Source organism: Archocentrus centrarchus, unplaced genomic scaffold, assembly GCF_007364275.1.
Source record: "Archocentrus centrarchus isolate MPI-CPG fArcCen1 unplaced genomic scaffold, fArcCen1 scaffold_24_ctg1, whole genome shotgun sequence".
NCBI lineage: Eukaryota > Metazoa > Chordata > Actinopteri > Cichliformes > Cichlidae > Archocentrus > Archocentrus centrarchus.
The window spans coordinates 113,895-140,313 of record NW_022060254.1 but is presented as its reverse complement, the minus strand read 5'-3'; the positions used below and the strand labels follow the sequence as shown (position 1 = coordinate 140,313).

At 40.5% G+C, this 26,419-nt stretch overlaps 1 protein-coding gene across 1 annotated transcript in view; it reads left to right on the top strand.

The window, feature by feature from the left end:
- Positions 1-13,217, top strand: part of LOC115775610 (IgGFc-binding protein-like) — a 65,691-nt gene extending 52,474 nt beyond the window's left edge. Inside the window, 10 exon segments of the mRNA XM_030723078.1 lie at positions 4,361-4,505; positions 4,646-4,893; positions 4,983-5,112; positions 5,207-5,408; positions 5,664-5,825; positions 6,005-6,135; positions 6,645-6,847; positions 6,930-7,065; positions 10,477-10,617; positions 13,162-13,217. Coding sequence (XP_030578938.1) covers positions 4,361-4,505; positions 4,646-4,893; positions 4,983-5,112; positions 5,207-5,408; positions 5,664-5,825; positions 6,005-6,135; positions 6,645-6,847; positions 6,930-7,065; positions 10,477-10,617; positions 13,162-13,217 — 1,554 coding nt within the window.
- The last annotated feature ends 13,202 nt before the right edge of the window (positions 13,218-26,419 follow it).

The following is a 26,419-nucleotide window of genomic DNA, read 5'->3' as shown; positions in this document are numbered from 1 at the left end:
TTTGTTATCAAGGGGTGTAGGAAGGAGTTTATGTCTGTGTAGATTCTCAGTTATCCAGGTCATAGTAGTCTCTGGAGCTTGAAAAAGGCGACTGGACTTCTTTTTGTTTCTTGAAGACGTTTCACCTCTCATCCGAAAGGCTTCTTCAGTTCTCAACCAAATGGTGGAGAGACCCAGGTATTTAAACCCCTGTGGGCGTAGTCCCCTGGAGGTGGTTATGACCCTCTATTGATCATGTGCTTGAACACATGTGCCCAGGTGTGAAGGGGGCGTGGGTCATATTTAATCAGTGGTTTCAGTTGAAACCAATTTAGGACTCCGCTCCATTGTTTCCTGTGGCCTATTGAGGTCACTGGAACAAAGGTGTGAATGGGGGTTGAGACGTCTGGGAAGGGAGCTCAGGACAGCACTGTAAGCGGGGGAAAGTTGGTGACGTAATCCACCTCCTCTGTTCAATGATGGTTGTTCACAGTGGACATAGATGGCTTCTTTCACTCCTCTTTCAAACCATCTGTTTTCCCTGTCCAAAATGTGGACATTGGCATCCTCAAAAGAGTGCCCTTTTTTCCTTCAGATGCAGATGTACTGCTGAATCTTGTCCTGTCGAAGTGGCTCTTCTATGTTGTGCCATTCGTTTGTGAAGAGGCTGTTTGGTTTCACCAATGTAGAGGTCCGAGCACTCTTCACTGCACTGAACAGCATACACTACATCGCTGATCTTGTGTTTGGCGGGTTTGTCCTTGGGATGAACCAGTTTTTGTCTTAGGGTGTGACTTGGTTTGAAGTATACTGAGATGTCATGCTTGGAGAAAATTCTTCTGAGTTTCTCTGACAAGCCTGACACATATGGGATGACAATGTTGTTCCTCTTGTCCTTCCCATTCTCTGTAGTTTGTGTTTGGCCTTCATTCCTGTGCATCTTAGCTGATTTGATGAAGGCCCAGTTGGGGTAACCGCATGTTTTGAGGGCTTTCTTAATGTGTGTGTGTTCCTTATGCTTCCCTTCTGCCTTAGAGGGAACACTTTCCGCACGGTGTTGTAGGGTCCTGATCACCCCAAGTTTGTGTTCCAGAGGGTGGTGGGAGTCAAAGAGGAGATACTGGTCTGTGTGTGTGGGCTTCCGGTAAACTTCAATGTTGAGGCTTCCATCTTCCTCGATAAGCACCGCACAGTCCAGGAATGGTAACTTGTTATCTCTGGTGTCCTCCCTGGTAAAACGTATGTATTTATCCACTGAGTTAATGTGACGAGTGAAGGCTTCTACTTCTTGGGTTTTGATTTTGACCCAGGTGTCATCTACATATCTGTACCAGTGGCTAGGTGCCTTCCCTTTGAAAGAACCAAGAGCTTTACTTTCCACTTCCTCCATGTAAAGGTTGGCTACAATGGGAGACACTGGGGAGCCCATGGCACATCCATGCTTCTGTCTGTAGAATCCATCATTGTATTTAAAATATGTTGTGGTAAGGCAGGAAGGAGTTTACTATTGGGGGGGACACATATTGGAAACCTGACAGATCCGTAAATACTTGGACAAACCACCAAACAAAATGGCTTGAGTCTTTTATGAAGCATAATGACCATGTCATCCCAGGCTGTAGGGCTTACTTTATCAGCTGGCCGCAATGGTACTAGTACAAAGGAGTATTAGGGCCACATTGAGGGAAAAAAAAAGTTGTGCATTTTCAGAATAAATTCAAAATTTTGAGAAAAAATTCTAAATGTGCAGATTAAAGTCGTTTCAAGTCAAACAACTGCCACGACACGTCTGTTATAGGGGTGGCTGTAGCTCAGTAGGTAGAGTAAGTCACCTACTGATCAGAAGGTCAGTGGTTCAATTCCTGGCTACTCCAGGCTACATGCCAATGTATCCTTGGGCAAGATACTTAACCCCACGCTCTCCGACGCAACTGTCGGAGTGTGAATGTGTGTGAATGGTAAATAATTAAAGCACTTAGCTTAGTTAATATGGAAGTGCTTGTATGAATGGGTGTGCATGGGTAAATGTAAACGTGTTGTGTAAGTGCTTTGAGTGCTCTGATTGAGTAGAATTGGTTTTAGTAACAAGGAAATGATTTCTCTTTTAGTACAATGTAGCGATAAGTATGAGGACGTTAATGAGAAAGTGCAGAAAGCTGCATCTGCTCAGAAGGAAAAACCACACAAACTGGCAATGGTTAGATGGAAGGATGGCCGCACCTTCATACAGTACAGAGGGGACATGTAGAACCACAAGACACAATAACACAGCTGATCAAGTTGTTTCTACCCAAGGCATTTTGTAGAGAGTATAGCAGCTGTGGCCGTTATTTGACTTGAAATGACGACTTTGACGATTTTGACTTTATTCTCATAATGCTCAATATGATTTATTTTTTTTCTCAATGTGGCCTTCACACTCCTTCATATACTAGCAAGCTAAATATTTCAGCAGCACAAAAATAATTTATTAACGCACAGAAGCTCCGTTCCACTGTGGAACGGTTTGCAGCCGAGTGTGAAGCGGCCGGTATGAGAATCAGCACCTCTAAGTCTGAGGCCATGGTCCTCAGCCGGAAAAAGGTGGAGTGCTCTCTCCGGCTCAGGAACGAGTTCTTACCCCATGTGGAGGAGTTCAAGTATCTCGGGGTCTTGTTCACGAGTGATGGGAGAAGGGAGCGGGAGATCGACAGGCGGATCGGGGCTGCCTCTGCAGTGATGCGGACGCTGCACCGGTCTGTCGTGGTGAAGAGGGAGCTTAGTGTAAAAGCGAAGCTCTCGATTTACCGGTCGATCTACGTTCCTACCCTCACCTATGGTCACGAGCTTTGGGTAGTGACCGAAAGAATAAGATCGCGAATACAAGCGGCAGAAATGAGTTTCCTTCGAAGGGTGGCTGGCCTCTCCCTTAGAGATAAGGTGAGGAGTGCGGCCATCCGGGAGGGGCTCAGAGTAGAGCCGCTGCTCCTCCACATCGAAAGGAGCCAGTTGAGGTGGCTCGGGCATCTGATTAGGATGCCTCCTGTCCGCCTCTTAGGTGAGGTGTTCCGGGCATGGCCCACCGGGAAGAGGCCCCGTGGTAGACCCAGGACACGCTGGAGGGATTATATCTCTCGGCTGGCCTGGGAACGCCTTGGGGTCCCTCCGGATGAGCTGGAGGAGGTGGCTGGGGAGAGGGAAGCCTGGGCTTCTTTGCTTAGGCTCCTGCCCCCGCGACCCGGCCCTGGATAAGCGGAAGAGAATGGATGGATGGATGGATGGCACAGAAGCTCAAAGTTTGATTTTTTTTTTTTTTTTTAATTTTGGTCGAAAACATTTAATAATGGTCAAAAATGCACTTATGTAGGCTGACTGGCAACAGAACTGGTTCTTTAATTAAACAACGTTCTGACATGAAAGAATCCTCACAGATAATGTAATGAACAAATTATTCACTTTTTAATATCAGCCTTAAGTTAAAAAAAAAAGCTATTGAAATATGCTTATTCAGTTTGAAACTCTAATCTAATAAATCAAAATAAATATCAATTAATATAATAATAACCAAAAGAAATAAATAAAAGTGATACCTCGTACATTTAATAGACAAGTTGTGTGCCTCTTTACAGACCTGCGTTTAGCCAAAAAAAAGGTTAAAAACATTGTCCTAAGCAGAAGAGCCAAAATGTTTTTTCCGCCTCTCATTTGAAATTCATTGCAAATTGACTTCTTGTCCAATAAGTAACCTTTATCCTATGTATGAAAGTAAACTGACAAACAAGCCATATTCATGGTAACATTCCCGACAGACCGTTTTACCTCATTCAAAGTTTCTGATTGCTGTCTCTGGAGCCGTTCAGAGGGGGGCGGGGGCAGCGCTGTGGCATGACACTATGTTGCGCCTTCAAAATAAAAGCACGCGAGTTAAAAATCTTTCTCCGCAGTGTAATTTTTGGGTGGGAGAAATGCGCCTGTCTCCAATATTGGGGGGGACACATCCCCCCCATCCCCCCCTGGTTCCTACGCCTATGTTTGTTACAGATATTTATGAAGACAAAAACAAAATCTATGTTCTATACTAATAGGTATAGTTCCTGCTTAACAGTCTGGTACAGTTTCCCTATAGCAGGGGTTGATTTACTGTAGCTTTATTCTCTGAAGTTCAAGGCTCAAAAGTATTCATAATATTGTGGAGGCTCTCAATTTTCCTTAAAAATAAGTCATATTATTAGTAGTTGGGGGAAAAAAGCAAATAATTTAAGCCATGTCTTTAGGAATGAGCATAAAGTTGAATCACAATATTACTGTATTTAAAACCTTTTCATTAAGTCCAGGTGTAACCAATGATATATAGTCACACTGGTGTGTGTGTGTGTGTGTGTGTGTGTGTGTGTCTGTGCAGGTGGGAGACTTGTGGCTAACAGATAAATGTAGTGAGTCATGTACCTGTAACCCTGGAGGGGAAATTACATGTGAGGACCACAGCTGTAACTCTAACTCAGTGTGTGCCCTGGACAAGTACGGAAACCTGTACTGCAAACCCATCAGTGAGTCCACCACTCTGGCACACTTGAATTACTTTAAATCTTATGGAAAAGTGGCAACAAGTCTTTTTGTTTTTTATTTATTTATTTATTTTTACCATAAACTAATATGATCATTCCTTTTACATTATCACCCTTTCTAGAGTTTGATAAGTGCAGCATCTCTGGGGATCCTCACTACCAAACATTTGATGGTTTCAAACATCACTTCCAAGGTCCCTACACCTATGAACTTACTTTGGGCCACAACTTGCCAAGCTACATGACACCCCTGGTAGTGAGGGGAAAGAACATTAGACGTGGAGGGAACAAGAGGGTATCATTCCTGGACCAGATGCACATTGATGTTTACGGTGTCAATGTTAAGTTCCTGCAGAAGAAGACTGTCCTGGTCAGCTGTGTTTTTGTTTCATGAAGTAAAGGATTTTATCCATTTCTTAGAGTAAAAATGACACAATACACGTATTTTATCTCCTTTAGGTGAATGGGGAGCGTGTAGCACCTCCCCTCACACCAGTTGATGGTTTGATCATTACAATGAACTCCAGGGATGTCCAGCTCACCACTGACTTTGGACTAACTGTACGCTTTGATGGCAACAGTCGAGGAGGTAAAAGAAGAGGAAACTTCTGTCCAAGCCCTTCTTTGGCTTTTGTATGGATCTGTTAATTTTCCTCTGTTGTCTCTCTGTTTTTGTGTATTAGAAATCATACTTCCCAGTACTTATAAGAACTCTGTCAGAGGACTATGTGGGAACTATGATGGCATCACCAGTAATGAGTACATGAAGCCAGACGGAAAAGTGGTCAGGGATCTGAATGAATTTGGAGAAAGTTGGAGGGTCAGTGACCGACAGGGTGATGGACTTAGGATCTCAAACCTTCCTATTACTGTCCATGCCATCAGGTATGACCATTACCAGGGACACTGCTTCAACTATGAATACATATTCTAGAGATTTTTAAGAAAAAAAAATTGAAATGACATTTTATACTCCACAGTGGATGTATTATCAAAGAAAATTGTCTTGTGTTCTGATAATAAAAATAATTACTACAACTTTACACTTATCCTACAGTGTGAAACCTCAGTGATAATTAAATTTCGGTTTAGACATAGCAATTTTAACAACAGTGCCATTTTCCTTTTGTCTGTCTCTAGGCGAGAGGTGGAAACTGATCCAGATTCAGGATTTGAAGTATCAGACTGCTCTCAGTCAGAGCTTAATGACTACAACAGCGTGACTCAGTGTGGAGCTCTGTCTGATTCCAATGGGCCATTTGCTGCCTGTCATGCCACTCTGCCACCCAAAAACTACCAGGAGTAAGTAGTCTGCATTTTATGGAGGGTGTGTGTGAAATGTCCTCTGGAAACAATTTCAGCACAATGTTAACTTGAGCATATACAATTAAAGACATGATACACATGATTACATCTTTATGAAATGCATATGTGTAAGTTAGCAACTTTTGCTTATGCTCATTATATGCATGTTTGTCTAGTGACTGTGTGTTTGACCTGTGTGCTGAGAGTGGCAGTGCAGCTCTGCGCTGTGCCAGCTATGAAGCGTATGCTGCAGCTTGTCAGGAGGCTGGAGTTTCATTAGGATCCTGGAGGCAGGAGCTGGATTGTGGTAAGAAATTTTGTACTTCATTTATATCAGATAGGAAGAAATACAGTGAAGAATCTGTTTCTTCACATTACCAGTTGTTTGTTTTGTCTAATTTACCTCCAATTAGGAATACTTAAAACTTCATTTCAAAACAGTCAGAAAAGTATGTTTTAGAATGTAGCTTTTAATGTCTTGTCCTTACCATCCCTGACTTCCATTCATTTGTGTTCTGGTTATAGAAGACTCCTATGTGGTAATGCAGTTTAGATTCATTTTAGATAGTTTAGATACATTTGAAAAATCTGTACATTGTCCCATAATGATAATGACAAATGAGGTTTTATTAAACAAATAACTTATAAAGGTTAATATTGTATAAAAGAAAAGTGAGACCTGGAACTGAGAAATTTCTACAGCATGGAAGTACACCTTGCTGCAATGTGTTATTTTAAGTAAATAAAATAAAAGAGTGCAAATTATCCAACATTTTTCATAGCACAGGGTTTCTGTCTTCTTTCTTTCTGTCCTAGTGCTCTCTTGTGCTGCCAACAGCACTTACTCCCCCTGTATGTCACCTTGTCCTTCCTCTTGTGCTGACCTGGCAGCACCCTCTGAGTGTGAAACCACTTCCTGTATGGAAGGGTGCCAGTGTGCCGGTGGCTTTGTCATGAGTGAGGGAATTTGTGTGCCATATAGACAGTGTGGCTGCACCTTCCTCAACAGATACTACCCTGTAAGTGGCCTTCAGTCACAGAATTGACTGTGTATGTATTTGACCATATGATGACGTGTTCTCATTTCTCTCCATTCTACAGCTGGAAGAGAAGTTTGTGACTGAGGACTGCTCTCAATCTTGTGAATGTAGCAATACTGGTGTTGTGTGCCAGCCCAAGACCTGCCCGGACAATTATGTCTGCACCATCTACAACTTCAAACGTGACTGCTATAAAGGTATGAGAGTACTTTATTAATAACATGGTAGGTCATAAACCTGCCATATACAGACACACACCTATAATAATGGCAGATATCCAAGGAAGAGTCTCAAATATAAAGAGTTGAACACTACCAGGCCTTGACATGAATTACACCTCTTTGCTAAAGAAAATAACAGCACTCCATGTGCTCCTGGCAGCACAAATGAATCAGCTGCGAATGGATAAGACCCACCCAAAATGGCTGAGTAAAGACTGGGCAGTCCTGATCTGCCAGGTCCTGTCCAACTACCAGCCAATAACCTGCCTCGGGACAGCATGGAAGCTCCTGTCAGCCATCATAGCGGCTAAAATGAACAGGCACATTGCTCAATATATAAGGGGGGCCCAGAAAAGAATTGGCAGTAACACCAGAGGAGCAAAACACTATCTACTGGTAGATAGACTCAAGACTGTAAGACTGGACTGACCAACCTGTGCACCACCAGGATGGATTACAAGAAAGCCTATGACTCAATGCCTCATATATGGATCCTGGAATGCCTAGGACTGTACAAAATCACCCCTTCAAGGCAATTGCACAAGTAACCATCAAGTTACGGGATTTACGAATGCTCTGTCCCCACTGTTGATCTGCATAGGCCTGAACCCCATCAGCCAGTTAATGATCCAACAAGACTGGCTATGGATACTGACTGTGGAATGGAGCAAACATCAGCCACCTCCTCTACATGGATGATATCAACCTGTATGCCAGGTGTGAACGAGACATTAATTCACTGATCCACACCACTAGGATCTACAGTAGTGACACTGAATGTCTTTCGGACCAGAGAAGTGTAGTCAGATGGCAACAGAGTGAGAGAAGGTAGTCAGAACTGCAGGGATTGCACTATCTTGGAATCCCACAGACAAATGGAAACCATTAAGAGGCCACTAGGATAGCTACAACCACCAAATACCTGCAGAGAGTAAGGCAAGTCCAGAGGAGTATGCTGAATAGGAAGAAAAGGGTCCAGGTAATCAACTTCTGTTGATTGCAGTGTATCTACCGGTCAACAAATCCACTGCTGGCATAATAAGCTGGCCAAAGGAGGAGCTAGAAGCCACAGACATCAAGACAAGAAAGTTTCTGTGGAAGTGGAAGGAAGAAGGCTGAGAATTAGTAAATGTTAGAACCAGTATCCAGAATGAAACAAAGATCCATGAGTACATCGCTGATCAAGAAGATGAGCATGAACAATAACCATCATAGAAGGACAGGACCTTGCAGGGCATGTACAATACCACCGGCAGATAGAATTGGTTGATTCAGTTCAATTCAATTTTATTTATATAGCACCAAATCATAACAGTCGTCTTACTTTATATTGTAAGGTAAACATCTGATAATAATACAGAAAAAACCCCAACAATCAAAACATTCCCCCCTATGAGCAAGCAATTGGTGACAGTGGGAAGGAAAAACTCCCTTTTAACAGGAAGAAACCTCTAAAAGAACCAGACTCAGGGAAGGGCCGCGACCGGTTAAGGGTAAGAGGAGGGAGATAAGACAAAAGACATGCTATGGAAGATTAATAATAACTAATGATTAAATGCAGAGTGGAGCATAAACACATAGAGTGAAAAAGAGGTGAGTGAAAAATAAATATTCATTTCATCATGGGTTCCACTGTCAGAGGCCATAAGAAGATCATTTGCAAACTTTCACTAAACCTGAATGAAACTCTTCAAATATACCATTTCTCTGCAGATGATCAGTTAGTTGTTTTACAACTACTCTTTCAAGAATTTTTTAGATAAAATGAAGGTTGGAGATTGGCCTATAATTAGCTCTCCAAAAGGCAACTTTATTAATTATTATTATTACTTTTTGTGACGTTCTTGGTAGACTATATTGCCAAAAGTATTTGCTCATCTGCCTTCACACTTATATGAACTTGAGTGACATCTCATTCTTAATCCATAGGGTTTAATATGATGTTGGCCCACTTTTTGTTGTTATAACAACTGCAGCTCTTCTGGGAAGGCTTTCCACATGGTTTAACAGAGTGTTTATGGGAATTTTTGACCATTCTTCGAGAAGTGCATTTGTAAGGTCAGACACTGATACTGGATGAGAAGATTTGGCTTTCAGTCTCTGCTCTGATTCATCCCAAAGGTGTTCTGTCAGATTAAGTTCAGGACTCTGTGCAGTTCTTCCACATCAAACATGCTCATCCATGTCTTTATGAACCTTGCTTTGTGCAGTGAGGCAGGAAAGGGCCTCTTCAAACTGTTCCCACAAAGCTGGGAGCATGAAATTGACCAAAATTCCTTGGTATAATGAAACATTAAGAGTTCCTTTCACTGGAGCCCAAATCCTGAAAAATAACTCCACACCATAATCCCCCCTCCACCAAACTTTCCCCTGGCAACTGCCAAACCCACTCCAAAAATGGAGAAGCATGATTTGTCACTCTAGAGAACATGTGTCCACTGCTATACGGTCCATTGGTGGCGTGCTTTACACCACTGCATCTGACATTTTGCATTGTGCTTGGTGAGGTTAGGCTTGGATGCAGCTGCTCAGCCATGGAAACTCATTCCATGAAGCTCTCTACACACTGTTCTGGAGCTAATCTGAAGGCCACATGAAGTTTGGGGGTCTGTAGTGACTGACTGTGAAAAAAGTTGGCGACCTTTGTGCAGTATGCACATCAGTTGACCCAAGTTGGCCCAAGTGCTGTAAGAAGGTAATCAGTGAAGAAGTGAATAATAATTGTGGAATTGGAAGCTTGCATATCTAGACAGGTGCCACCAATGCTGAAAGGTGTATATATAGGTTTTAAAGCAACATGTGCTCCAATTCAGATAATGTATTTTTCAGGGAAGGCCTTTCATATTTCAGAAAGACAGTGCTAAACTACACACTGTGACTATTACAATAGCATTGCTTTGTAGTTGAACAGTCCAGGTGCCGAACTGGTGTGCCTGCAAATGAAAAATATGACAAAGAAGATTCGGGAGTCTCAAGCAGCTAGAATCTTACATCAGATGAGAATGGGAGAACATTCCTCTCCTACATGTCCAGCAACTGGTCTCCTCAGTTCCCAGATGTTTATGGACTGTTGTTAAAACAAGAGGGGGTGTTACATGGTGGTAAACATGGCCCATGTTTACCACCATGGTAAACATGGGCCAAACTTGGCAGCAACAAGTTTTTTAAAACTTGTTGCTGCCATTAAATTCAAAATGACCTAATTATTTTCTTAAAATGGTATGATTTTTCAGTTTAAACATCTGATATGTTTTCTTTTTTTCTGTTAGGAATAAAATATCTTACGCAGCATCCCTTTTTATGGCATTGGGGTTGCAACAGATGACCAAGAAATGAACTAAATCAAATTGTCAACAACAGTAAAAGTGTCTTTTGTTCTTTTTGCAGCAAGTCCCTGCCTTAGTACCCCCTGTTTAAATGAGGGAACATGTCAGGACTCTGGCAGCAACACATACACCTGTGTATGTGCAGAAGGCTTTGAAGGCACAAACTGTGAGATGGAGATAATACCACCCTCAGGAGGACTGGGTATGGCCTCAAACATTAGCACCTTGCTTTAAAGTTTGCACATTTCAATAAAGATAAAACTAAAGTCAAATGTCACACTTGTATGGTTATAACTTGACCTTCAAGTATCATCATCTGCTGCATACACTTTTAGCAAGACATCAGCAGAGCAGGAGCCCTTTGTACCAGGACAAATATGGACAAATGGTTAGCAGTACCAGGAAATAACAGGAAGTACGATAAGGGCTCATTTTAGTTCTGAGCTTTCAGCAGTTTATTTTTTGTAGTTTTTAATGGTTTGTTGGTTTTTGCATTTGATGGAAGGCTTCTGTAACTGGGGTGTGTCTGAGGCGCAATACACAACAAAAAAACATTTTAGAAAACACAACAAGAAAACTGAAAACATTTCACATTTTTTATGATGTTTCCTGTTTCTATACTATTTGTGTCTGTGTGTGATATTTAGACTGAGTTTAAAGGATGGAAGAGGAGACTAAAATCACATGGAAACATTTTAACACATGACACTAACAGCAGAAAAAATATCATTGTTTAGACAAAAGATAATCCATTGTTTATAATTTTGAACTATTTTAACTTGGATGATCAGCCAAAAGCTGGTTTCAGCCAATATTGGCTTTACCAATTGTAGTGGTTGTAGTGGTTGATATAACCACAACAGGATTCAAAGTGGCATTTTAATGCGAAGATATGTTTAAAGCACATTAAGAGGTCTCATATGAATGTCATTTGATAAAATATTCACTTATGATTCAAATCTGCTCAGTGAGACTAGCAAAGCCTTATATAAATGCCAGCCATTTCCATTTCTCTGCTGCAAGGTCTCCAATAATTCAGTGCATTCAAAAGATAAACTTATGTCATAAAATTTAATGTTATTTTGTTTTTGTTAATTATTGTTGCAAAATGTCAGGTCTGTTTTTTGTTGTGTTTTCACTGAGCACATAGCATATGTGCCTCTAATATAATTGTTGTGTGTTTACAGAAACTAAGTGGATTATCCTAATTGCAGTCTTGGTCACACTTGCTGTCACCACCATCATTGTGACTACCATTGTGTGTTTTTGCAGGAACAAAACCAAGTGAGTCGTGTTAACAAATTCCTGACCTGACTGCTGTTGACTTTATTAAACACAGAGTGCATGCATATCCAGGGTGCATTTTATGATCACCCACTGTGGGCATACAGACGGACGGGTGTGCAGACAGTGTCTATTGTCCACTCAAGGTTGGGACTGTATATGGGGTCACTGGAGTCAGTGTCTACTCAATAATTAATACAGTGCAATGGGTGTATTTTGACCCACTAGAGGTGCTAGAGAGTGCTATAAATACACTTATAAAACTTGAAATATAATAACTTTATACATGTACACGATGACATCTCTAAACTCAGTATTTCTCTTCTCAGGAAAAAGAAGAATAAGGACAAAAATCTCAGCATGAAATCAAAGAGTAAGGATCAGAAAAGAAATTTAAACTGGCTTTTTTATTTTAAAGTAAATAGCATGCATGCTACCTGTTTATCTGTAATTTGTAATCAGTTATGTGTAATCAAATTTTCAGTACATTTCAATACTATAGTTTAAATATGCTCAGCTCGGTCATGTGAAAGAGAATGTTCTTCAAAGGACTGAGGATTAAGTACGTCCTTATGCTTTCATAGGAATTAAGAGGGTAAGCAAGAGCCAGCTGCTGCTAATCAAATGCACTTGATTAACTGATCTTGAGCAAGTGTGCCTCTATAAAAGCAGAAGTTTGGGTAGTTGGCTGGGTTGGAGCATTCAGGTGTATCTTATAATAGTGCCAAAATCTTCCAGGAGTTGACATCCCAGCAAATTTAGCTCAAGATCAGACCATACAATGCTACATCAGACTCTATACGCATCAGATGGCATGTTAAATGTTAAAGGTCATGATAGTGCAATTAGAGAGAGACAATAAATACGACTGGTTCTGAAGGGTTGCTGGGATAAAGCTTCTTATCTCTAAAAAAACAGAACATGGCAGCACAGCTTGCAAAGCTGAACAAACCACCACTTCTTGAACAATAATGTTTGGACAGATGATATCAAATTTCAAATATCTGACATAATGCATAGCACCACCTTTGGCAAAAACTAAACATAGCATATAGCAACACCTCTTACCAACTGTCAAGCATGGTTGTGAAGGGGGTGATGATTTGGGCTCTTTCATGGACCTGGGCACCTTGAAAGACTTGAAAGTCCACAGAAATGCTGTAGCAGGACCTGAAGAGAGCTGTGCATAAACAAATGCCCACAGACTTCAGTGTACTAATGCAGTGTAGCAACAATATAGCTGCAAATACCTCAGTTTTAATTGCCTTTGCATTAGTATTACTAAAGTATTACTAAATACTTCCCAAAAATCCAGGTAGTGTCATTTGCATCCAGGTGGACAAAGTTTAAAATTCTCCTTATGTGTTGAGCACTTGTAAACATCTTTGCATGACAGCTAGTGTGCAAAATATTTTTTACGTTGTCTGAGGCTCTGATATCTTTCCCATGTTTTCTCATTCAGGTGTTCCATATACAAGCATGGATAACCAGAAAGAGGAGAAAGTCACTGCTATGTGATGACAAACTATTTTTTTTTCACTTATTTAACAACTTGTAATCAAAGAAGAGTAAAAATGAAGCAAAACATTTTTCTGTGTTAAAGTTGTGAATATTCTCTATTGTTTGCACATTTGTTGTTGTTTTTAACTTATACTTGATTATATCCATATGTTAATGTAAATGAATGTTTAATTAAATGAATAGCTCAAATCTGTGTGCGCTTCTTGGAGTCTTTGTGTTCCTAAAATGATTAAAAGATTCACATTTCTACAAAAACCAGGTAGCAAGACATCCTTAATACCACTATAAACAGCAGACAAATCCCAGTATTTTCATTTTTTTTATCTTAAAATTTATTTGGATAATGAGGTACCTTAGAAATGATTGAATTATTTACTTCCTACACAGCAGCTTTACTGCTCTGGGTCCAATACAACAGCTTGACTACTCTGCTTACTGTACAGCAGCTTAACTGCTCTGCATCCTACACAGAATCTTATCTGCTCTGCATTCAGTAGAGAAAGTTGACTACTGTGCATTTTATACAGCAGCTTGCCTGCTGTGCTTACTATACAGCAGTTTGACTGTTCTGCATCCCATACAGCAGCTTGACTGCTGTGCATCGTATACAACAGTGACAGTTGGTGATATTTTTAGGGGTCCTCATGTTCCTTGTGGTTGAAAATTCAAACCCAGTTAAATCCAAGTTTCCAAAAAATCACTGGGATGAGCAGGTTCCAATGCAGGCTGTTTATTAGACATTTTAGTTACACACAACACAGACAATGACCCAAGCACAGACAGTAACATAGTTTTAATGTTTGTTTCTGAAAGAAACAGCTGGGACACACACACACACACACACACACACACACACACACACACACACACACACACACACACACACACACACACACACACACACACACACACACAGAAACACAGAGACAGAAAAGGATGCAGAAAAAAGGAAAAGAAGAAAGAGAAGACAGGAAAGAGAAAAGCAAACAAAAGTGTGTGTGAGACAGAATGGCTGACATTTATGTCTCAAAGATGGTAACTGCCCACTTGCCTTTGACCCCCCTGACAAAGGTCACGTGAAACAGAGATGTTCTTGCATTCCACCAAGGCCTTAATCATATATGAGTAAATAGATATAACACACCTTACCTTTACCCCAGTAACATTAAAGCATTCAGTGTTCATTAATTCAGTGTGTGTGTGACTAAAATACTTTAATACATGATATAGAGATAATGACAGTAAATACCGATTTAAAGTGATGAAAAAGCACCAACAGCTCTCATTGTACATCCTGTATAATGACAATGAAGCTATTCTATTCTATTCTATAGCAGTCAAGCTTCTGTATATGATGCAGAGATGGCAAGTTAGTGTATCACTGATATCTGATCACTCTGATCTCTCTGTGTTTGTGTGTCTGTCTGTGTGTGTGTCTGTGTGTGTGTGTATATTTTAAGGCAGCTTTGGTCTTTGTAGTAGTTTTTGTCATTTTCAAAGTAGTTCTGTGTCTCATTTGTGTGTGTATTTTTTCAGTGGCCATTTTGGCTCCCTCTGTAGTTGTGTTTTGCTTTGAAGTAGATTTTAGTATTGAGGTGTCTTTATAGCATTTTTGTGTCTGTCTTTGGTGATTTTGTGTCTCTTTGAAATGACAGTGTTAAGTCTCTTTGCCTGTTTGGTGTCTTATTGTCATCGTCTATTGTGGTGCTCTTCTCATTCTGTTGCCATTTTCACCCCGCATCAGTTTTACTCTCTTTGCTTTGATTTCTTTTCATCCATCTCTCTCTCGCCCTTTTTTCATTTTTTTTAGGTTTGCTGTTTTTTGTGGTAATTTTACATCTCTTAAGTGCTGTTTTTATCTCTTTGCTGCTAAATCATTTTTTCTATAAGTAATGCACTGCTTTACAAAGAAGCTCCAAGAAGAAAGTTCCAGTACATGGAGATCTGGCTGACGTGTCTTTAAATGTGAATAAATCTGTGGATGGAATAACAGACTCATTTACAGACCACTGGACCAGATTCTGTAAAGCAGACTCTTCTTTCAAAGGGCTTCTTCTATAATACTGAATGCATCAAAGTGAGTCATGTTTGACTGACATACAGTATGTGGATGATACATCACACATGCATCTCTTTGTACTGTACTATATCCCGAGTTACACCACGCAGTCTACTGCTTGTAGCCCAGGCAGATCAGACTAAAGCAGTGGTTTGTCACCATGTTGCTAAATATACAGTATATTGCTGTGAATGAGTGCCCGAGTGTATTTCATTGCTGTTTATTTGGACGGTCTTGCGCTCGACCACGCAGCACCCTGCTGCACTGGAAAGTAACAGTTTCAAGCAATTTGTTTACTTAAGCCTTATCATAGAGCATTCATTTTTGGACTGTTTATTATTATATTTGATTTAATTTGTCCTTTACATCTGCAACAAACTTTTCAAGTACATATTTTAAAGGTTTTTGTTCAGGCAGCTAGTTGCATAAATAACAGTCTTCTTTGAATCAATAGTCTATAAGTCTTCATATCTGCCAACTCAAGCTTTTGCATATTCAGCATCTGATCTGAGTGTTTTTCAAAACAGTGTTTTTGGTTTGGGACACACTTTTTAAAGAAGCAGGAAGTAGTTTTCTCACTGGGAGTATGAGGAAACACACACAGCAGCTACTTCACTGGTAAAGTGTGTTAACAAGCAGCCTTTCAGTTGCTTGTTAACACAATTGGCTCTCTCTTTTCTCTCTGTTCCTTTATCTCTCTCTCATAGAGGCAGAGGTGGTCGCTCCTGGTTGCTCCACCCATTTGTCAAGTACTCACCTGAAGCAGATTACTCATTACTGATTACTCACCTGTTCCTCATCAAGATGGGCTATTTAAGGCTGAGGAAGCCTCTCAGTTGTCACTGGATTGTTGTGTCAGAGTAAGGTATGAACATCGGCTCAAGTCACGGCTGTTGTTTCCTTGTGGATGAAGCTCTCTTCTCTGTGCAGACCTTGCCTGCGTTGGACCTTTTTAGAGCAGTCAGTGTCAGTTTGTGAGAGTCCACAGACACATCAGCAGCCCTCATCCTGATAACAATTCCCATGCATTTCTTCACTGAACAAACCAAGGTCAGTTGTGACTAAAAGCTGGTGCTGTGTCTGATGCACTGTTCAGCAGTTTTTGGGATTGGAAAATTCCACCACGAGCATGTTGAGAAATGATCTCAAAAGGAATATAAGGTTACAGTTGGATGGTTATGGAATGGTTAAAGATGTGTGTCTGTTCCTGGACACTTTTTATTGACTTTGGTAGAAACTAAAGCTCAGAGCTCAAAGAAAGTGAACTTCAGAGCTGTCAGTTTAATTCAGTTTTACTGATATAACATCAAATCACAACTCTGTTGCTCAAAGAATGTGACTAAACTCACTAGTGTGGTTAACAATATGATGGTGGATGTTGTTGATGTGGATCTGCCAGAAGTTGAGCTACAAAACATGCATCTTTGCTGTCTTTGACACTTTGCCTGGTATGTTCTCACTTTTCTGTGTTGTGTAGTGCTGTGTGGACCTGGACAACCCAATGCAAAATAACACATTACTAAGGTTTAAAAGACCCTGTGAACAAGGTGAAATGAAATGGCTGAAATGCACCTTATGATACTGCACATGTTTTCATGCCGTTCTGTGGAGGTGGTCCACTTTAAATCTCACCTTCAGTAAGACTTTCAACAGCTCTGAAGTAAATTCTACAAGCTGGCAGTGGCACACTACCCAAAACAGGCTTAACCTGTGTAACTGAGTTACACTGCCCCCTTCACTTCATACTGATCATTTCAATAAAGCTAATCATCTTCATATGGGGAGCACTTTTCTAAGCCAATGTTATAAAGTGCTTCACACAAATGAACAACTTCATAACAAGCAGCTTTTAAAATATCAGTGTAACATTCAGAGGTCACCTGTGGGTTTAACATAAATGCTGTTTTATTACGTTATGGTGTATTTACACATCACAGGACTGCATTATCTCCTTTCCTTTAATATGGATGCTCCAGGGTATACTATGCAAAAGCAGGTAATAAAGGAAGCACTGGCTCACATTTCCCTAATATGTTTGGTGAATTTGACCAGCTTTTATGACTGTGACATTTGTGATATGTCAACTGTCAGACCTTTAAATATGGAAGATATTCTGTCTGCCTTCACTGCACAGTCTGGTGCTGGTGTGCCAGCTGTAGTGACACACAAAAGGGTGGTCAAACTTTCAGCTGAAGCAGTTGTTGATACAAGGTTTTTAATGCTGTGCAGGATGTTTTCAGAGGTCCAAAAATCTCTTGATGGGTTCATTGATTTGTGTGATGAAATAAGGTGCAATTTTCTTACCACATGAGGGAAAAGGAAAAACAGGAAACCTGGTTCAATAATGAATTTCAAATCCAAACACGTGTCTGAAACTGAAGGTACTGGTAATTTAAATGTTGATGGTGGTGTTGATGATATTGATCCTAATGATAGTGTTTCCAATGGGTAAACATTCACCACTAATAGGTCAAATACTGTTTCCTCTGCACAAATAAAAGCAGCAGCTGAAAGAGGTGCACTTGTTGCTCAAATGGCAGCTTTAAAGGAACAACTGATAAAAATGAAAAAGGAGCTGCTTTGTGTTAGAAACTGAGCTAAAATCTACTGCCAAGCTGGTTCACTGATGGACAGTGTTTCTCTCTGGTACCTACTGCTGGCATTACTCTTATTTTGAAAGGGAAAAGAGGAACCTGAAATCAATGTGTGGCCAGATGTCTTGGTGTGGCTGCTTGTCCGCTCCCTTAAGGGGTGTTGCCTGGGGGTGGCTCTGGCCTCTTCGGCATGTGGGGGTGCCTGCTGGTTGTCGGGCGATTCTTGGGTGCTCATTGCCTCTGGCTCTCTTGGGCTCCTGCCCTTTGTCTGGAAGCTCCGTCTAGGGTCTCTCTCCGTCGTCCTCTGGGGTGCGTGCAGTTATCACTGAGCTGCCTGGCCGCAGGTCTTCTGAGCTGCAGATGTCCCGGGTCCCCTGGGTCTTTCCTTGTTTTGCCTCTCGCCCTCACGGAGTATGTGTTTCATGAGAAAAACATGTTCATTATAACATAAAACAGCAAGACTTTGTGTGTGTCATCTCCAAATATGCTTGTGTGTATCAAGCTCTGTTCCCTTATTTCATTTTTTTTTTTTTTTTTTAATTTTCTCCCCTCTTATTCTCTCTAACAAGAGTAGCCTATAGAGAGCTTTATAGAGCTCTTCTTGGTACAACAGTGCATTCGGATCATGATTCCGTTCGTAAAAGTGGCCAGACTTGACAGGCTTAAACAGTTTTATACAGAACAGGTTCTCTTCATGCAGCTAACCAGTTAGTGTTTAAAAACAGAAGCCCTGCTGGTCTCAGATCAGTATTCCTTTCCCCTTTTCATCCCTTTTGACTTTTTTTGTTTCTCAAACAGCTGCAGGTTTCACTGTGCTCATTATATGGTAGTTTAGCCTTTGTACAGATTCAGAATCATTAATTACTCAGACTGCTCTGTAATCTGGATATTTGAAACAGAAACATTCAATAACAAAGCTAAATGTCTTAAAAGGTTTGTGCTGAAAAAGAACCCAACATAAATTTTGACTTAGTAGTTTGCCAAACAGCATTTGGTCTCAGCTCATAAATGTTAGGGTTTCTTTTCCTTGTGTTTTGTTGACTAAGAGTAGCAGCATTCACTGTATAAACACAATAAGATTCCACTCAAATTTGAATTATAATTTATTATCAAATGGCCTAAGATGAAGTCCTATAATACCATCCTTTGCCTCCAGCAAATATTAAATGTTTGGATCAACAGTAGGAAGAACATGTGTCTGATTTTAGAAACATGAGCCATCTGAATACAATTTAAAGCCATTGGACTGTGTCGAGTGTCATGGTCCTGGGCCATTGCCTGATGAGTCCTGCATTCTGGGCCCAACCTCGCCTGTCTCACAGCTCGCCATGACAGTTGGGTCTCTGAGACTAAACCAAAGAAACAGATTAAAAATAATAACTCATCTGATATCATTTTTGCCATCACATGAAACAAATCTGTATGATGAATTAAAATGAACTGATAAATTAATGCTATGAAAGGAAAAGAATACTAACTAGGAATAGGTTTTAGTATAATTAAAAAAAAAAAAAAAATCCCTTTCTAAAACTAAGCACCACTACATGCTGTGATCAGCTTCAGTTTGCCATGTAACCATTTTTCAGTTTAATAAAAATACACTATTAAAAAGTTTGGGCCTCCATTCATTTCCTCTCAAAAGCAAACACTGATGTTTATGCTTGTTTCAAAGCTGTATTAATAAACTCATCTTTAGGTCAGTGAGGTTTTATTGCAGTCTTTGTAAGAAACACAGCTGTCCTCACCTTGAATAATTTTCATGCCGCAGTGAGGGCTTCCTGATGTCTGGGTGACTGGGCTCCCTGGCACGTATCCTGGCTCTTGTTCAGCATCATTTGATGTAGATGCCCTGGAGGCATATACCTGAGTGGTATGACTACACCCTGGGGTGGGTGGTCTTGATAGTCCCATCAGCTGAGCTGACCACCATCTTCTGGTACTGCTGTGTGTAGCACCACAATCAGGTGGTGATATTCTCCATAGTGCAGGTGTAGAAGTTCCTGGGCACCTCGTGTAGGTGTATATAAAGTGATGTCCATGTCTCCTGTGTCAGGCTGTGGGACAATAACCTGAGAAATAAAAAGCATCACTGAGAGCGCACTCAGAAAATCATTCACTTGTGCTAATGAATTAAATAAAACAATATACAAGGGGTGTATGTGTGTCTGTCTTGTGTCTCCTCTGCAGGGAGAGTTCAGGTCCAGGATCAAACAGGGATCATCAGGAACAGAAGGAGCTCCATTGATCCAACTCCTCTGATGGTTGATCAATCAGTTTGATCTGTTCTTTGTATATTGATCAGAAATGTCAGAGTGGAGTCAGTGTGATGTTGTGTGTTTGAGCCTTTTAATGTCCATGAAGGTCTCTGCTGCCATAGATCCTCTGAACTGTGACAGAGGTCTCACTCTGGAGGAAACTCTCAGCACTTTCCAGCAGCTCCTCCATCATGTAGGACTTTCCCTCACTGGAACAGGTGGAGGAGAGAGGAGAGGAAGCTACTTGAACACTACATGGTACAAACATACTCTCTCAACAATGGAGTATTCATCATTCTTACAAGAAGATTTAAAGGACTTTGTCCCCTGACCTTTTGTACACCATTGAACAGTCATATGGAACCTAAATTCCCAGACTGACACAGCTGCATTTATGGTAAGGCCTAAGAAACACTGGTACTGGTGCCAGGGTGGCTCAGTGGATAAACAGGCAACCACGTATGCGACAGGCATGTGGTACGGGTGTCCTCGGTTCATGTCTGAGATGTGGCCCTTTTCTGACATCTCTCTCCCCACTTTCCTGTTTCTCTTCATTGTGCAATATCTAATAAAGGCAAAAAGGCCCTTCAAAAAATGCTGGTTCCACTGTGCAAAAAACATAAACCAGAGTATAATGCATAACTGCTTTTGTTTCCCAGACTAGTCAGATGTTATGCAAGCAAGCATCAGTCTTTAGCACAGATTCCAGTTAAAAAAATTGTACTGTATAAAACTGGCCTTGTTAAGGGTAGTGCCAAAGCATCTCATTCAGATTCAAGTCCAAACTTTGACCACTCCAGAACCTTTTTTTCTTCTTTGGAGCCACCTAGAGCTGGACTTGCTGGTGTGTTTTGGATTATTTTTCTTGCTGCGTAACCCAAGTGTGCTTGAGCTTCAGGGCACAAACTGATGATCGGACATTCTCCTTCAGGATTTCCTGGTAGAGAGCAGAATTCATTGTTCCATCAATTATGAAAAGACATCCAGGCCCTGAAACAGCAAAGTGGCCCCCAGACTATCACACTACCACCAGAAACCTGCAGTTCTTTAGATGTTGTTCTGGGGTTTTTTTGACTGCCTTGATGAGTTGCTGATTCACTCTTGGAGTAATTTTGGTAAACAGGCCACTCTTGGGAAGGTTCCCCATGGTTCTGAGTTTTCTCCATTTGTGGATAATGGCTCTCACTGTGGTTCACTGGAGACCCAAAGCCTCTGAAATGGTTTTGTAGCTTCCCAGACTGAGATCTCAGTGTCTTTGTTTCACGTGTGTTCTTGAGTTTCTTTAGATGATGGTGTGATGTGTTGCTTCTTGAGATTTTTAGTGAGATGTTTTCCTCACTTTGTCAGACAGGCTCTATTTAAGTGATTTCTTGATGCAGCAGGTCTGGCAGCAATGAGGACTGAGTGTAGCTAATGAAATTGACTCAGCTGTAAGAATGTGGTTAACCACAGTTAATTCATGATTTAACGGAGGGGGGGTGGTGCAAAGTGTTACAAATAGGGGAAAAAATAAGAACTCTGGAAGGGGCAAATGTTTTTCACAGCACTGTATGCACAGCTTTAGTTTGAAATATTAGACAAAGATGTTGGTAAACTGATAACTACTAAACTATTCTGAGACAATGCAGTATCTCTGAGTTAAAACCAAAAATAACATAACCTGAAACTTTTATTTTCACAGCTAACAAATATAAATAAATAAATTAAGGAGTAAACTGTTGTTGATTTGCCTCACTTAGATTCAAATTCAGTCCCACTTTAAAATGTAACTTTTAGTCTCTGCAAACCACAGAGGATATCATGACAATAGTTCAAGACAGAAATCCTTTAAGTTTGAGGTAAGAAGCCTTCATGATCAAGTGTAAACATGTTAAACACGGATGTTATAATAAGGTTTAACACACAGCTGACCAGGGTTATTATAGTTAACGAAAACGAACGAAATAACGAAAACTGAAATTGAAAAAACATTGTCGTTAACTGAAATAAATAAAAACTAAAATTAAAAGGAAGAAACGATAACTAACTAAAACTGAATTGTGAGTTTACAAAACTAACTAAAACTAACTGAAATTATAGATATTATTTTTTCAAAAGTCTTGTGGATTGATATGAAATCCTTTTTTTCCTCTCTCCGAGTTTAAGCTCGGAACGCCGTCGGGGAAATGGGTGCGCATGTGCGTCCGTGCGCACACCGCGCTGCTCCTCAGAGAGTCCCATGTGGAGTGTTTTTTGTTGTTTTTTTACTATGATAGCACAGATAGCAGCGAGTGTCTTGTTGTAGATGATGTTGTGGATGATGAAAAATGTACGGAACACTTCTTAGTCAGGAAAAAAAAACACCATCAAAGTAGACCTGAGAAGCGCACACAAGGCAGCTACAGAAACCGCTCTCATCCTACAAGGCAACCTGGCCTGCACCTCCAGAGAAACGTGACTACTCGTCGGGTCAACGCAGCCACAACGTTGTGTTTAGTCCTTGTGCGTTTCCGGCTACTTGATCAGTCAGATAATAACAATCAGGACTAATAATCAAAGCATCAATATAAGGACTCACAAATGTCAGCAAATTCCTGGAGGGAGCTGCTGAAACTATGGGAATGGACGTGAAGGAAGGAAGAAAGTGAAAAAACAGGGACAAATATGTTTGCACCCTAAAAACTGAGCACAAAGAGCGAGGACCAAAAAAAAAAACCCAGCACACAACCACAAGGTAATTAACACACGCAATAAAGCTATACATGCATAAATGCGGACATGATGTCAGACACTTCAGTAGGCTACAGAGGCCGCAAAGACCCTGCAAGTCTAATCAGCGAGCATCTAACCAAGCTAGCTCCAAAACAGAATCAGCATCAGGTGGTGAGAACATCAGGATGCAGCTGGATTTGAGCTTTGACTCCTTCAAGGAGTTTGTTTTTGTCGAACACCACATGTAGCTGTTGTTTATCTGCTGCACTGAGGCTGAACTTTATTGGGAGTTTATTGTAGAATTTATTGAGTTTTGGAGTTCATATTGTTCTTTGTTTCTCCCTGTTGATGTTCATGTGTGTCCTTAATATTACACACATTTAGCATGTAGTTCTGCTGTCTGTGAACAGCTGGTTGCTGAATATATTTCTTTAAAGGGGATCTTTAAAGGGTACCTGATTAAGTATGAAAATACTAAAACTAATACTGAAACTAACTAAAACTAAGCATAAAACCAAAAATAAAAACTAATAAAAACGAGCAAAACCACTCTGAAAACTAATAAAAACTAACTGAATTAGAGAAAAAAAAGTAAAAACTAACTAAAACTAAACTACCGTATTTTTCGGACTATAAGCCGCTACTTTTTTCCCACGTTTTGAACCATGCGGCTTATAGCCCGGTGCGGCGTTTCTGTGGATTTTTCTTTAACCACCAGGGGGCTCTTTAGCAGGATATGAATCATGGGACGTCAAAGTTGGAAATCAAAGAAGAAAGCGCCAACAAGTGCTAGCAGCAGGCACAAAAGAGATTTTTTTCAAACTCCCTCATCATGGAAACCACAAAAAGAACTTCCTATGATGCCGCTTTTAAGTTGAGGGCTATCGACCTGGCACTACAGGAGGGAAATAGAGCCGCTGCACGTAAGCTCGGCGTGAACGAATCAATGGTGAATTGACTTGTTATAACTCAAATTTGGGGTTGTCTGTCCCCCTCTGCTGAGTGCCGAGTAATTGTGGAAAACCGAGAGCGGCGGAGATACCAGCGGCTTATAGCCCGGTGCGGCTTATATATGTACGTTTCCAGTTTTTTCCAAAAAATTTGTAGGTGCGGCTTATAGTATGGTGCGCTCTATAGTCCGGAAAATACGGTATAATGTAAAATCCAAAACTATTATAACCCTGCAGCTGACACATTCAGAAGTGTTGACTGAGATCTGTGCAGACCAGTCAGTCAGTAGTAAAAACCAAACAAAAAAATGATGTTACAAGATGTTGTACCAGTAAATAGTTCTGCTATCAAGTCCATATTTTCAGATCCCGCTAAGTAACTGACACTTTAACCTATGGCATGCTTACTTTAGAGTGAGGGAATCTGACAGTTCCTGATTATATCCTAAAAGGAAACAAAACTGCAACCAAAGAGTCGAGGCAGAGGCAAGAGTAACAAAAAAGGAAGGAAATTAAAAATGAAAAGGTGTGAAGAAAATGTCATAAGTAATGAGATGATCTGACAGAGTGGAGGTAAGTCAGGACCAGGGTTATTATAGTTAACGAAAACGAACGAAATAACGAAAACTGAAATTGAAAAAACATTGTCAACTGAAATAAATAAAAACTACAATTAAAAGGAAAAAAAACGATAAATAACTAAAACTGTATTGTGAGTTTAAAAAAACGAACTAAAACTAACTGAAATTATTGTGGATTGATCATTTTTCCGCTCTCCGAGTTTAAGCTGGGAGCGCCATCGGGCAGCTGTGTGCGTACATGTGCACGAGAAAGCGGCAGAGTCGCTCTGAACTGACCGAGTTCAGACCGGGTCCACGCTGCCGCAACGCTGTGATGAACCTGTTCAGTTCTTGTGCGTTTCCGTCTACTTTATCAGTGAGAGAATAACAATCAGGAATAATAATTAAAGCATCAGTATAAGCCCTCACAAATGTCAGCAAATTCCTGGAGGGAGACTGCTGTCGGAATGGACGTGAGGAAATGAAGGAAGTGGAAAAACAGGGACAAATATGTTTGCAGCCAAAAAACTGAGCACAAAGAGTGAGGACCAAAAAAAGTCCCAGCTGGCACCGCAGCACATGACCACAAGGTAATTAACACACACAACACACAGCTACACAAGCATAAATGCGGACATGAGGTCGGACACTTCTGTAGGTTGTGTACAGAGGCTGCAAAGACCCTGCAAGTCTAATCAGCGAGCATCTAACCAAGCTAGCTCCAAAACAGAAGCAGCTTCGGATGGTGGAGAACATCAGGATGCAGCTGGATTTGATCTTTGACTCCTTCAAAGAGTTTGTTTTTGTCAAACACCCCATGTAGCTGTTGTTAATCTACTGCACTGACACTGGAGTTTATTGTGGAGTTTATTGTAGAATTTATTGAGTTTGGGAGTTCATGTTTTTCTTTGTTTCTCCCTGTTGATGTTCAGGTGTGTCCTAATTATTACAAATTTAGCATGTAGTGCTTCTGTCTTGTGAACCATTGGTTGTTGAATATATTTCTTTATGGTATCTTTTGTTGAGTTTTTATTACACAATAGTCACTTTTGCGCATTGAATCTTGCACCTGGCAAAGTATGAAAATACTAAAACTAATACTGAAAAAACTAACGAAACTAAACTAAAACTAAGCATTAAACCTAAAATAAAAACTAATAAAAACGAGCAAAATCCCTCTGAAAACTAATTAAAACTAACTGAATTAGAGAAACAAAAGTAAAAACTAACTGAATCTAAACGATAATGTAAAATCCAAAACTATTATAACCCTGGTCAGGACAAAAGTAAAAATATGCTCCACAAGTGGTTTTCACTCATCATTTCTGCCAGGAAGTAGCCCTCCACTAATCTGCACCTTCATCAGCACCACTCCTCTCTGATGAACCTTTCATTTATCATTCACTGAGTCCATCCAATGCTTGATTTTGGCACGGTTCTTCCTTCTTTTTAGGTGTTCTTGAGTCTCCTTTTGGGGCTGAAGATGAAGCTTTGGTGGCTGATTGGGCTTCTGGTTACTTTGTGTTGAAAAGCCAATGAAGCACAGTCACAGAACAGTGATGCGTTTATCAGAAGTTACCACTCCAGATCATCTGAACAGAGACAAAGAGTGAGAAGAGATATAACATGCTTTCGGGGTGGCTGTAGCTCAGTAGGTAGAGCAGGTCACCTACTGATCAGAAGGTCAGCGGTTCGAATCCTGGCTACTCTGGGCTACATGCCAATGTATCCTTGGGCAAGATACTTAACCCCAAGTTGCTCTCCGACCGTTCTGTCGGAGTATGAATGCGTGTGAATGTTAGGTAATTAAAAGCACTTAGCTTCGTAAAAATGGAAGTGCTTGTATGAATGGGAGTGCATGGGTGAATGCAAACAGGTTGTATAAGCGCTTTGAGTGCTCATACTGAGTAGAAAAGCGCTATATAAGAACTAGTCCATTTACCATTTCAGGAATTTTTGCCAAAATTGTACCTGTGTGCAGTCTATTTGTACATCTGTGGACATTTATTGTATTTTGATCCACATTTCTCAACACTATCCAATTGGATGAAATATCAAGAAATTATCAATTTAATTCCATTTCTTTTTTG